At 41.5% G+C, this 14143-nt stretch overlaps 1 protein-coding gene across 1 annotated transcript; it reads right to left on the bottom strand.

Moving 5' to 3' along the window:
• Nucleotides 1-252: 252 nt before the first annotated feature.
• Nucleotides 253-13688, bottom strand: uhrf1 (ubiquitin-like with PHD and ring finger domains 1). The gene is made up of 17 exons (XM_054789847.1): nt 13574-13688; nt 11858-12020; nt 11484-11750; nt 9361-9515; nt 8986-9201; nt 8701-8816; nt 7663-7849; nt 6705-6828; nt 6455-6562; nt 6193-6297; nt 5667-5773; nt 5408-5570; nt 5157-5294; nt 4942-5041; nt 3515-3663; nt 1706-1804; nt 253-1573 (listed from the first exon to the last, which is right to left on the bottom strand). Exons 2-17 carry the CDS (start codon nt 12008-12010, stop codon nt 1427-1429), a joined length of 2334 nt encoding a protein of 777 aa, XP_054645822.1. The 5' UTR covers nt 12011-12020; nt 13574-13688; the 3' UTR covers nt 253-1426.
• Nucleotides 13689-14143: the final 455 nt, after the last annotated feature.

The following is a 14143-nucleotide window of genomic DNA, read 5'->3' as shown; positions in this document are numbered from 1 at the left end:
AGGCAATGATTTACTACACTTAACGTGCACGTACTCAACCAATGATTATGCCACGCACGTACACGTCGTGCATATTGTTTTGTGAGCTGTGATCTTGAAAGTCCACACAAATGTAAAGAAAAACACTGATTCAATTCAATACTACCTAACATATTTACAAATATGATTTTCAATTAGATATTGGCTATAACAAAGCAAAACAAACTACACAAAACAGTATTTTATTATTTTATTGAATAACAACGTATTGACACAATTGCAACATGTGCAGTTTCTAAAACCATATATAAAAAAAAAGGACATTATACAATTTCAGAAAAATATACATTTCCCCATTCTGCAAAACTGCCAAGACCACAGATGTGGTGGGTGTTCAAACTGCTGTTGAAATGAATTGGCAAATGATCATAGAAGACAAGCAAGCCATAGCAGTTACACCAATATACGGTAGTTCCATTGAAGAATCAATTCAGAGAGAACAGAGTGGAATTTTCTTTGTTTTTAAATTTCAACATCTTCAATGCAATTATTTTATAGTTCTAAAAAGATGTCGGGTCTCTAAAAGGAGACACGAGTGGATAGCAATACATCAATAAAAAAGGCGAAAAAAAAATACATGTGAGATTTCTAGACTCGGTTAAAGAGCTAGCTAGACGGGGAATTCTACATTACACGCTTTAAACACACTCGTTTCTTTGGAAGTCAACCTTTTCTACGGATCCAAATACATAGATATACTTAAATATCTGACTTGCAATGCTATTGTGCATTGAAAACTTAAAAAAAGAAAGGGGGGCGGGTGGTGGAGCACGAAACAGATCTTCGTATACATGAACATATTTCCTATTCGTGCAGCTTCAGTCATCTGATTACATAGGAGACAAGCGGCATATTTATGTTTATCATTTGACAGGATAGCTGGCCAATGTATCCACCATTTTTTTCTTGTTTTTTTTTTTTTTTTTTGGGGGGGGGGGGGGGGGGAGGGTGAAAGAGATGGCTAACGGATTTTGACAAATAAATTGCACCAAAATTGATCTGCCTCTCAAATATGTACATTGGGCAGATAGCTTAACCACTTCTGACGACTCGGTTTTGAAACGGATTAATCTGGCTGACTCCTTTTACTCGGTGGCCATCTTGTATGAGTTAAAGGGAACAGTAAAAAGATTTTTTCTTTTTTTTTTTTTTAAATCACATTTCAGGGTAGCAACGGCATAATGGTACAGGCAGTAACAAAATGAATTTTCAATTTACCATTAACTACACATCAATGAAGAACCATCATGGAAGAAGGTTGCACTGGAGTCCACAAAAAACGGTCAATTTATAAATCATAAAAATATATTAAGAAAAACGGATTCTTTATTGCCTCTGACTGGAAATTGCCCTACACTTTGCATTGCTGAGACGGAGGAGGCCATGATCATCGGCCATTGCTGTAACCTGGGAAAAACTGATTTAGGATCTCCTGCAGCGGCTTGTTGACAGCCATGGAGTAGTTTTTGCCCAAATCGTTCCTGCAAGCCGGGCAGGTGTACACCTCTGCTTTGAAGGACCGCTGAAGGCATTCCTGCATTGCAAAAAAAAAATTAAATGAATAATAATAATAATAATAATAATAATAATAAGGCGTATACATGTGTATTCCTTAAGTAGTTAATTTTTTTTTTTTTTTTAAATGTAATCAATGACCATTTCTTACCTTGCAGACGTTGTGTTGGCACTCAGTGGTGATGGGCTGATAGACCACTTCTTGGCAGCAAATGCAGAGGAATACTTCTTCAACCTTGTTCAGGAATTTCTGCAGGCGCAAAACATTGGATGTGTGACAAATTTGCCCCACAATGATGTCAGCAAGCAGCAATCTTTGTGTTTTATTTTAAATTACATGTAACACCTCACCAGGGCTGCACAAAAATAAAAAGGAAATAAAAAAAGGTCAAGTCACACTAACATGATCTAATTTATCATTTAAAAAAACACTTAAGCTGCATCACAAACAAACACTGCCATTTTACACAAGGACTAACACTGCACTGTGGTTAGCATGATTGCTGACACTTCCTCCTCGCTCTCCCCATGCACCAGCCTGACCTGGGGGGTATACTGTGAAAGTGGCTCAACAAACCCGGGCGTTGTGCTCAAGATGCAGCTCCACGAAACCCAAGTTCCCCATACAAATTGAAACAATACTGCAACGGTCGTTATCAACGTACTTTGTTTCAGTCCGGTTCTCGGCTTTGCGTTCAGTGCGCATTCACATAAAAAGGGGGCGATCCCAGCCAGTGTGTTTTACACAAGATGAGCAAGTAATTATGGAGCGTTGGGAGGAGTTGAAAAACATTACTATTCCAAAAAAGCAACACTGTCGCTGCCAACAGAGCGAGCGAGGAGCGCTGGCAGAATAATGCGGAGTGTATAAATGCGCAAGTTAACACTGATTATTATACCATCTATAGCACTTTTCATTTATCAACGCTCAACATTGCACAACGTTGACATATTTACACTCATTTATGAATAAATGAATTGGAACAACAACTGTCTTTTTCCATTTCTGAAATGTCTATATTGTTGTCATTTTACTGCTATAAATTATAAAATGATGTACTTCATTGTGACCACCACGTGGCAGTGTTGACATGTTTGTGGCAACCTTTTTTCTTTATGATAAATGAAGAAGTGTTTTGTTGCAGTTGATTGATGCCCCACAGTGCTTATTCCTCCAGCTAATTTTGTAATGGAAGAGGACTAAACGGGCTGCTGTGACACATATGTCTGCAAACACTGGCTGAGTTGATATTTCATTTTGCATTTTATTCCTGATGCACAGCTCAAAAAGTGAGCAAATGTGTGCTCCTTGGGCTGAAAAAGTACACCTCTTATAGAGAATTCCATCAGGGAACGTTGGCGGATCAGTGTGTTCTCAAAGAAGCCACTACCGTCGTAGTGCTGCTCAAATTATTCTTGCTCCCACGTCCAGAGTTCTCAATAAATGGTGACGGCATTGCCGAATGAGTTACACAGTCCATACATAGCTGCTTTTAAGATGAAAGTCTGGACATAACCTGGTCGGCACCAGGTAATGAGTTTAGCCTAAGTTACCATGGTGATATAGCTGCTTTAAAAGAGCACATCTCGCTAACCCACTAGACTCGCTTCGCAGTCCACCCCCATGGCCAGTATCCCTCAGCTCGCGGGAGAAGCAATGTCTTGAATTATTTTGTCTATTCATTACTTTGGGGCGGTGGTGGGCGGAATGGCAGAAAGACCACTGGAAGAGTCTAATGTTTAAAAAGTTTGATTTCTATAAAATCATCCAGAATCGTGCAGCCCTACCCCTTACTTCCCTTTATTTCAAAGAAGAAGAAAAAAAACCTAAATTCCAGCTAATTTTAACCATCCAAACTCATTTAGTTGAACGTTATTCTCAGGAATTGCATCATCTCCTGGATGCGTTACACTTGTCTTTTTCCTGAAATATCAGCCTTAGAAAAAAACTGAAGCTCACCGGGCCAAGCGACAGAGACTCCATGGCTTCATCCCACAGTTTTTTGTTTTGCGTATCATTCTTGATGAGTGCCTTCTGTTCTCCAGAAAGCTTGTAAACCTCCACCTTCACTTTCTTGGGACTCTTTGCGGGTGAGCTCTTGCCATATTCTGAAAGAAGAGAACAGGCGTTTTCGCATCATTTTTTCATCCAAGATGTCACATTGTATAAAAAGGGTTTTTAGAATGTTAATGATAGCAATGTTTATGAAACACATTCTACAGGTGATATGAATGTACACTTTCCAGTCAACATTTTTTCGCCACCAGTACCTCAATTTGGATATCTGCCAATACAATTCCGCTTTAATATGCAATCACACCAAATGAATATCAGCTAATGTAGCTAGAAGAATGTCAGCGAAAGTAGCTGTCTCAACACATGCAACGAAACATGTTCACAGCTTCACAGACAATTAGAAAACACTGAACTCTTAACAACGCATAGTTACTGCATTATTATTTATTTTATATGAGGCTGTAATGAACTCCTCTACAGGCAGGTATAATATTGTAGTGACCCGGACATTTTGTCTTGTGTAGATGTCAGACTTTTGCATGGCCATGAACAAGTTAGGTGGAGCGCTTGTGTGTGTGTGCGTACGTACGTGTGCGAGCGAGTGAGGCGAGAATGAGGACGACAGCTGTAGCGCATGTGTAGCAACAGCTTTGTTCGCTGATAATCTTTTGGCTTCGTTTGCTGATATTGTTCTAACTACATTTGTGGACACAAGAAGCTGACATGAAAGCACAGATGTAGCTCATGAATTGGACATCTCTGCAGGTGATTTAGACAATTTCTGATAAGTTAATTACGCTGGTATCGGAACCAGATACTGGACCAAATCCGCCCAATCCCGACTATGCATTTGATCTTGGTCACCCATTAATACTCCATGCAGCCACAATGCCACTTCCACCATTCCCCTAGCAATATAATTTTAGAAAGGTAATACAATTTCACCGTGTACCGTGATTGCAGTCAATGCGATCTTTCATGAAAGTGCATTAAGACACGCTGCAGGTTGGCCTAGTGGTTAGCATGTTGGCCACACGGGAGACTGGGTAGATCTGGGTTTGAATTTGGGCATCTGTGTGGAGTTTGCATGTTCTCGCCATGCATGCGTGGGTTTTCTACGAGTAGTCCAGTCCCCCCCCCCACGTTACACAAATATGCACGTTAATCGGAGACTCTGAATTGTCCATGGGTATGAATGTGAGTGTGAATGGTGGTGGTTTGTCTATATGTGCCCTGCAACTGGCTGGTGACCAGTTGAGGGTATACTCCAAAGTCAGCTGGGATAGGCTCCAGCATACCCACGACCCAAGTGAGTATAAGCGGCATAGAAGATAGATGGATGGCATTTAAGACACCTAAAGTGAACTTACCGCTGCTTTCAGACTTTCTCTTCCTCTTTGCCTTGCTGGGTGTCTCCTCCTCTTCCACTTCACTTTTGTTCTCTTTCTCTTTCTGATAGCCCGCGGGATACTGTGAAACGAGTAAATTGAGTATATCCACATAATCAACCTCCAATTGTCAGACGCTTACGTGCCATTTATTCCACTCAATGTAAAGTCAGAGTTGTGAATGAGGGGAATATTACCTGCATGACAAGACCAAGCTTCTTGATGCGTTCTTTGCCATCTCTGGTCCATGGGGCTGGCTCGTCATCATCACGCTTAAGGAGATAGCGCCAAACCAGAAAGCCAGATTTGCCTTTGTCTGGCCAGTACTTGACCACCTACAGCCAAAAAAAAAAATTTAAAAAAAAAAAAAAAAATCGGTGCACCAGATCAGTCTGGGAGTTGCATGCAAGTTGCAGGCAATGTTATAAATAGTGGAAATACCTCTTACCTTGTAAATCCCATCATATCTGTTTCCCTCTTCAGGCGAGTATTTACTGTGTTTGCGACCCTTGCAGCTGCGAACCACCCTGACTGGCTTGCCATCCTTCCAGTTCTTTGCCTGTGCACCATTCTTGTCATTGACCGGAACATTGCAGTTGAGAGCAAGGGCACTGCAGAGGACAAGAGCAACAGTTGCAAAATGAATGGAGGCATGATACTTTGCTAAATTAAGGCTGATAAAAGGGTCCTTATCATAAGCATCCTACCGGTTCATGTGAGTCAGTGTCTGGTCACATGATTGCTCAGCAGTCCTCTTGTTCCCAGACAGATCTCGCCCTCCAGAACCGGTGTAAGTGAACTCATTTCCATCATCCTACAACGAAACAAAAACATCTTGAGTAAGTCTGCATGCGTTTAGTTTAGTGGTTCTCAACTATTTTCTGTCAAGCACCCACTGGGGGACAGAAATGGTTTTGCTCCCCAACAATTAAAACACTATTGAGAAACTGATAATATCCATTTATCTGTACTGTACAGATTGAACTCCAAACTGGAACCAGCAAAATGCAACAAAATGCAGAGCAGTGAAGCATACTAGCGTATTCAAGAGTCAAATTGCATGATGAGTACGACAAATTCATACATGTTGACAGGTCTGCACTAATATTGAATGTCCTCCCTGCCCTTCATGTGCCCGCCTGACAGTTCACCCCCCCCCCCACTATTTGAGAAGCACTGGTTTAGTTGCATGCAAAATTAGAGTATCCAAGGACCATATTGAAATAACCATACCACATCATCTTCATAGCCTCCTGCCAAGACCAGAGAATAGGCACCGTCGTTGCTCCTGCCATGTATCCCAGCTACATGCGGCCTGTGGACACCAGACTCACTGACCTAGAATTAACAAAATATTTCATTTATAGCTACTGGAACAAATGACCACACAAACCTGTGGGATAAAAGGAACATTTAACTATCACCATAAGGACTGACTTTAATGAGAACTGTACTGCTTATTCACAGCATTCTAACTGCAAATATTTGGACTAACCTGCACTCTGAACTTCCATAGGGAGCCAACAGGGACACCGGGGATTGGACCGTAATGGTTTGATGGGACAATGGTGCACTGCTTTGTTCGACCCACACAAGCCATTCCCTGAGGAGAGGATAAAGTCATAAACCCTGCGTCTAAAGACAGCATTCTAGCAATTCATTCAACGTCTGCAGGACTAGGAAAGATATTTACAGAAAAACTTATACTCTATACTTGGAAACATGGACTGCTATCCTGCACTCACCTTGCCCCAGTCCCTCTGGCTTGAAGAGCTGGCAGAAGCCATCTTGGCTTTCTTCTTACTCTCTTTCAGCTTCTCTCCAGCGAGCACCACCTCATTTGTATCAATGCGGCAATTTGGGCAATACCTAGGGTCAAGTTTTACACCATGTTTGAGACGGATTTTGGCACACAATACTTCACAGTACAGTCGTCCTTCGCCACTCTGCCCTTTGAATTTTGCTGCTCCGCTCACACGGTTTTGCAAAGATATATCAAGAAATAAATCGTGCTGATTCGTGGTTAAATACAGCATATTATTAGTCAAAGAATGTTTTGCCTAAATTAAGCATTTCCAAGCATTAAATAGCTAAATGAACTAAAATACAAATCAGGTATTCAGAAGACGCATTCAAAGACGTTGTGATGATACGTGGTATTCTACACTGGTCACTAGGTGTCAGTAATGTTCGGTGAGACACATGCACCAGGCTTGATCGCTGGAACCACAGTCTATTATTGCAGGTTTAAATGATCTCACAACAGGCACAATAACCTCCAACTCTGAACCCCCGACGTAACATCCTGTTTCCTAGCCCCGGAACATATTTACAGAAACAAATACGAGCACGAGCCGTATTTATGTTTTAAATGGCTTATCGTCCCTTATTAGGTTTACTATATTGGTTAATAGGAGTATAAAGGTGACTATAGAGGAGTTATTTCATGTCTAGAGGGCTCTCGTAATGTAAAAAAAACATTTAGAAGGTCACGAAGCGTTTTTTTTTATGTTTTAACTATGAAAATATTCTATTTGTACATGAGGAATCCTACTTCGCAAAAATTCACTTAATCACAGTCGGGTCTAGAACCAATTAACCGAGATAAATGAGAAATGACTGGACAAGCCTGAGCTGATGTTTTTGCAAGGTTATGTGAATGGAGATTTGTCATAGACTAGACACACAACAGCTTATACCGACCAGTCCTCATCCTCTGGGATGGTGGTGAGCGGTGGGTTCAGGCAGTATGTGTGATAGGCCATGTCGCATTCGTCACACAGAAGTTGCTTGTCTGGATCCTGCTTAATTCCACAAATGTTACAGTTGCACCAGCGGCAGTTTTTATCGGGATCATCCTTGCAACGCTTGCACTCGGGTCCATTTGATCCTGGAAGATACATGTATATATTTCTTTTTACAATACAATAAATGTCTAAACGGCCGTTTCATAAAAATAAACAATGCTGAAAAGAAAGCATGTGACTTGAAGAAGCAGGAGAAAATTCAAGGCACTTGAAACACTGACTCTAAAATCAACATCAAATGAAATGGCGGACTGGAGACGCCAAGGTACTTGGTGCCAAATACATCAAGGACGAGGTCAAAAATTGAAGATGGCATCATCAAGTACAAGGAAAATCAAAGACAAAACACAAAGACTTGATGCATCTGAAGTCATGAACAAAACAAGTCTACAATAATAAGTTAACCATTTCATTCATTGAATGTGACCAATAAGTTATTGCTTGCCAATAAGTTGGCAGGTCTGTTAGTGTTTGAACAATGCTGGTGCCAGCAACTCATACGGTGGTTTGTACAGTAATTCAAATTGAGGGGGCGTGAAAGAATGTTTGTCCTCTGGCAGGGCAGGACAGAAAAAAACCTGAGAACCACTGACTTAATCTATATCAAGAAATTAGTCGTAAATAGGGCCGCACGGTGGCCGAGTGGTTAGCATGTTGGCCACACGGTCAGGAGATCAGTAAGACCTGGGTTTGAATCTCTGTTTGCATGTTCTCCGCATGCGTGCGTGGGCTTTCTCCAGGTACTCTTTCCTCCCACATCCAAAAACATGCACGTTAGGTTAATCGGAGACTCTAAATTGTCCATAGATATGAATGTGAGTGTGAATGGTGCCATGCGACTGGCTGGCGACCAGTCCAGGTGTCTTGCCCCAAGTCAGCTGGGATAGACGTAAAAAAGTTACAATCTTCGAATTGCAACAGAAGTGAGCCTTACTTTTCAGAGGGCTCTCGGATCCGGCAGGAGTGTCATTTGTACAACCAGGCTCCTCAATTTTGTAGATTTCAGTCACAAACATGATGCGGCAGTCATTGAGGGAATCGCCTGCATCTCTGCAAACAAGGAAGCTAATTAAATTGTAATCATAAACTGCTAATATACCTTTTGTACTAATGAAGCTTAATAATGTGATCCATAATAGTCCTAATGACAATAATATAGTACAGTATATGAATCTGCCAATCAATTCAGAGAGAGCTTATCACACTTTATTAAACCTACCCTAGAAGAATCTTGGCATAAATCTCTCGGACGGTGCGTGTCTCCCTTTTCCTCTGGATCTCAGCATCATACCAGTAGCCCCGCTCCTTGGGATCGTCTGGGTTGTAGTTGAGCATCACGATCATACCAGGCTCCAACTGGTGCCACTGGAACACGGTGCGGGCCCTTGGACGAACATCCTTGGCCAGGAGCTGAATCACTCCGTTCTCTGGGTAGCTGCAATGGCAAATGTGACTTCTCTTTAGGTATTGTACTGTTTGTTTGTCATCCATGTTTGAATAATGGGGCCCAATTAAGCGTGCTACAATGTCACACTAAAACACTTGCAGGTGACAGGTTGTGGGATTTGTCACACACAATTTGAAAACGGCTTACTCTTCATATTTAACGTGGTACAGTATCTCCTCCTCGGCTGGCTCCCCTTCGGCCCCATCTCCTTTGGGGGTCTTGGTGGACTTTGTGACATTCACAATCTGGGCCTCAAACCACGCCCCCATGTTCAAGTCTCTTGCGTCCACCATTTCATTGACCTTAGTGAAAAGAGAAAATAGGTAAGAGAAAAGTTTTAAGCAACAAACATCATCCCGATGTCTTGTTGGGATTAGTGATGGGAAAGATTAGCGTCTGGAAGCACTGAAAGCAAAACAGAGCATCAGAGAACAGGTAAGCGATAGCTAGGCATGTTCGATTCTACGTTTGTCCTGTTAACGACAAATAATAAAAATCTACGAAAACAACTTGCAAGTGAGCTCATTCTTGTGAATCACCTGATCAGTCCTCTGCATTTCTGTCATCGTAAATGCACCTTTGCCCAACGACTGCACAGCCGTTGCACAAGATGTACAACATGTCGGCGTTGATCAAACTCAGTCTTTCCCATACATTCAGCAAGCTGCCACAAATCAATTTTGCGCTACCTGTTCGCCCTCGCTGAAACACATAACGGACCTGGTCACTGTCGCAGACTTAAGTGACTGTCGTTATATTTAGCGAGTAATCAGACCCCTTTGCAGTAGATACCTTTTACAAAAAAAGCAACTAGTGACAAGTTTAGTGAAGAGATTTTTGGCGACTGACATGAAAGCACATATTGTGCTGCTGGGGCCTCCCCCCCTCATCTTGTTTATGCTTATGTTTGTTTTTTTACTCACTTTTTGCAAATGCATCGTAGCCAATTATGCAAATCCAATGATGACTTCATTACATAAAATATTTCTTCTACAGTAGTTCCTTGCCACAACGCGTTTCAAATTTCACTGCTTCGCTCTGACTGTTTTTGAAACATTAAAAATCATGCTATTTCGTGGTTGAATATGGCCTATTTAAAAAAATATGCATATTGAAGCAAATGTTGCGTTTTCTGCCTAAATTAAGCCTTGCCAAGCATAAAAATGGCTAAATGAATTACAATACAAATACAAAGAATTAAGAAGCCGTATTAACATTGTGAATGTCGTGTTCTACATTGGTCACTAGGTGTCAGTGATTGTCCAGTGAGACAAGCAACAGGACTTGCCAGAATAGGCTTTTTTTTTGCAGGTTTAAATTAATTCACAACAGGCACGATAATAATGCTAGCATAATAATAATAAAAACACGGGCTGCTGTTGTAGCCGTAATCCTGCTAAAACTCAACTCTGAATCCCCGACGTCACTTCCTGTACACAACATTTATTGCAACACACACGAACACCAGTCTTATGTCTTAAATGGCTTATTTTTTGTGATTATTGGTTGGTTGAATTTTATTATGAACCTGCGTGAAGGTTACAATGGAATACATCTCATGAACCATCATTTCGCAGTTTCACATGTCCAAAAGGAGTAGGAGGAAGCAATTATTTAATCCTACCCCCCATACATTCTCCATCTTGTACAGTACATATTATTCACTTCCTGCAGTCCATGTAATATTTTTGATATAACAATCAGTGTAATAATAAATAATAAAAACAAGCATGACAGAACAATCAGAACAATCAATGATCAAGACTCTTCTGCCTTGTACTTAACAAACATCAACTGCTTGTATTGTTTTTTGAATTTGCTCATCTCGGTACATTGTTTGAGTTCCTTACTCAATCCATTCCATAGTTTGATTCCGCATACTGAAATGCTGTGGGTTTTCAGCGTTCTCCCATTTTAGTGTTTTAAGTTTAATTTTCCTCTAAGATCATATTTCTCCTCTCTTATCGAGAAATACTGTATGACGTTTTTGGGTAACAAGTTATTGTTAACTTTACGGTATATGTAATACATTGGGTAATAATGTAAAAGGTGACGATATCGATGTTCTTTCCCTAATAAACGTTAAACACATTTAGAACATTGTAAACAGGTTTTCTATGCCATAATCCTACTTTGCAGTAATTCACTTATCACAGTCGGTCTGGAACAAATGAACCGTCATGAGCAAAGAATTACTGTATTATGTCTAGTCACTGCAAAACAGCATACCATTCATAGAATAGATTGCAACTGCAAGCTTTAAAATATACCTTGTAGGATCCGAAGCCAGGATCAGTGAGCTCTGGGGTGTTTGTCTGAGCAGAGGTGCCGGCGGTCTGAACCTCCATCTCACCATGAGTTGAGCTCTTGTCAGACTCGCTCTGTGTTGAGCCGCAGCCAGAATCGGAGTCCGAGAGCTCAGCTTCTTTGTCCTTGTTTTTGGCAACTTCAGCAGGGGGCGCGTTCTGTCTAATAAGCAACTGCACTATGTCATTAAGGCCCACGTTATAGTCAAAGATGGTGTGCCCGTCCTCCATCTGATGAAAAGATGAAATAAGAACATGGCAATACTATGTTCACAACAAACAGACTCTCAAAGCCTTTATCATCAAAAATCTAAATGAACGTAATTAAAATGCCTTACCTGCTTGCCACGGTAGAACAGCCTCTGCTTCTCGGGCTCCACCTTGAAGAGCTCCGAGATCTTCAGACGAAGCTCGTCCACCTTGGTGAGTTTGGATAACGCGTCCACCCGATGGGTTTCTTTCCCATCCATTGTCCGCACTTGAATCCACATTGCAGCTGCCCTGTGTGTGACATTAACTACACATTATCTCAAAAAGATGTTGCTTCGTACTGTATGTGTACAACCTTGAGTTTGACACACGTAACGTTATCATTAAATATGTTCGTTACCTTCAATGTGTAATGTGGCCGATTTGTATGAGGCAAAAGCACAGCAACATCCAAACAAACCAAAAACTCGCAAAAGAATTCTGCACATGCCGAAAACACACACAAACCCGCAAACCAACTGCATAGGAGAAATGCTGCAAGTTTATGGAGTAAAAGAAAAGCTTGCCAGGCTACCAGGTGAGCCAAAGCTGTCCATTTTTAAAGACATGAGCGGGATAACCTGAAGAAAGTTGCAGTGGAAAGGTGCATTTATAGAGCAACTCGTTTATGTGGCTGTTAACGCAGCACAGGTCTGGCTCCCCTGGCAGACTGGCAAACTTCTGTTTTGTTCTGTGAACTTGCAGCATTTCTCTCATGCAGTTATTTGTGAGGTTTGCGCGTGTTTTTTGGTATTTTCAGTATTTTTCTTTAAGCATTTGATCTTGCAGGGTTTGTGGTTGCAGCATTTCCCCGTTGCATTTGTTTAATGGCGCTCGTGTGTTTTTGGTTTTGGATCATTTGTCAGCCACCGAATATTTGTGTGCTGCATGACAAAATGGAAAATTCTGCACTGTCCTATTAATGACTGTGTATTCACTGAATTTAGATGACATTTTCGAGGATTGTTGATGCCTTTCGTCAGACTCAAAGACATCTCGCTGCTCGTACACTGACTGGACTTTGTATGGTGATGCTATGAGGAAAAAGGGCTGTCATTTGTGAACAACATCGGTTAGGGAGGGAAGAAGCTCATTTAAATACAGTGCGGGAAACTGCCACAAGCCACGCCCAGTTCTTTTAAAACCAAGCACATCCGGACGCGAGGGAGCGCTAGCAAACAATGTGACAATGAAACATTTAAGTGCTCCCTTCCAAGCTGGTTAAAGCAATAATAAAGTGATCGACGGTGTATGTGAGAGCACCCTGGGGGGTCAAGTAGCCTGCAGAGTGTGTGGCGTGCACTTTGGCACTCAGTCGTGCTTGGATCGAAAAACACCCAACACAAGAGGACAAAATATAGGCAACTAGTAACAATACAATAATAGAATAATTCTTTCAAGTTATCGTGGACTTGAAAGAAATTTTCGAAATCGTTGCGGAAATGAGACGCAAGAACAAAGATGTCGATTTGTTTCACTTTAAAGCGGTGAAGCCTGCAGAAGGTAATGTATGGTATTTTCAACAGCACAGGCGAGCGAAGCAACGTTCACCCCCATTCATCACAAGGCTTTACCTCCAATAACGTAAATGGTAAAGTTTAAGTAGGTTCGCTACACAGTGGATACCAGTTCAAAGGGTGGAATTTGTCCCATCTGAAGACGGGAAACTTTTGAGTTTGCCCGCATCGGTAAGCCTTTGTGGTAAGCACGCTAGTAACGAGGCATGACAAGTTAGCTAATCTCACTGTGCTGGGCACTGGCTGTAAACATTAAGAAGTAAATAACACAAAATAAAAAGACTGTACCTGTTTGTTCGTTCAAGTGGGGGGAAAAAACGGAATTTGACGGACTAGTTCGTTTAACCCCACTAACTTCTCAGCAGCTCCCGTGAACCCAACTCGGATGCCTGTTGGCTTCTTTTCAATGAGTAATTCTTCAAGACTTTTGATATCCCACCCGATTTTACCATGTCGCTTCGCCATTGGTTGCCTTTCTCCCAGTAGCTACACTTCATTGGCTGCCAGCGCCGTCAATCCGCAGTGTAAATGGCGCTCAGTTTCAGCGCGCGAAACGACATTCTCGTGGGCGCAGCTCACTTCCGACGATTCATCGCGAGATTATGAAGTGCCCTAAATCTCGAGCCTTGACAGATGGTTGCCCTACTGAACATTTTGGGGTCGATGTGGTGGTACCGTGGTACATTATCTTTTCATCAAAAGTTTATTTACACAACTGAACGCAAACAAACCGTTGGACCCCCTAAACCATGTCATTTGTATAATTATATATATATATATATATATATATATATACACACACACATACATACATATATACACATATATATCGTAGACTACTCATTCGCATTCCAGTAA

This window comes from Dunckerocampus dactyliophorus, chromosome 10, assembly GCF_027744805.1.
Source record: "Dunckerocampus dactyliophorus isolate RoL2022-P2 chromosome 10, RoL_Ddac_1.1, whole genome shotgun sequence".
NCBI classification, from domain to species: Eukaryota; Metazoa; Chordata; class Actinopteri; order Syngnathiformes; family Syngnathidae; genus Dunckerocampus; species Dunckerocampus dactyliophorus.
Note: the sequence above shows the minus strand (reverse complement) of the source record. Positions and strands in the feature narration are given on the sequence as shown.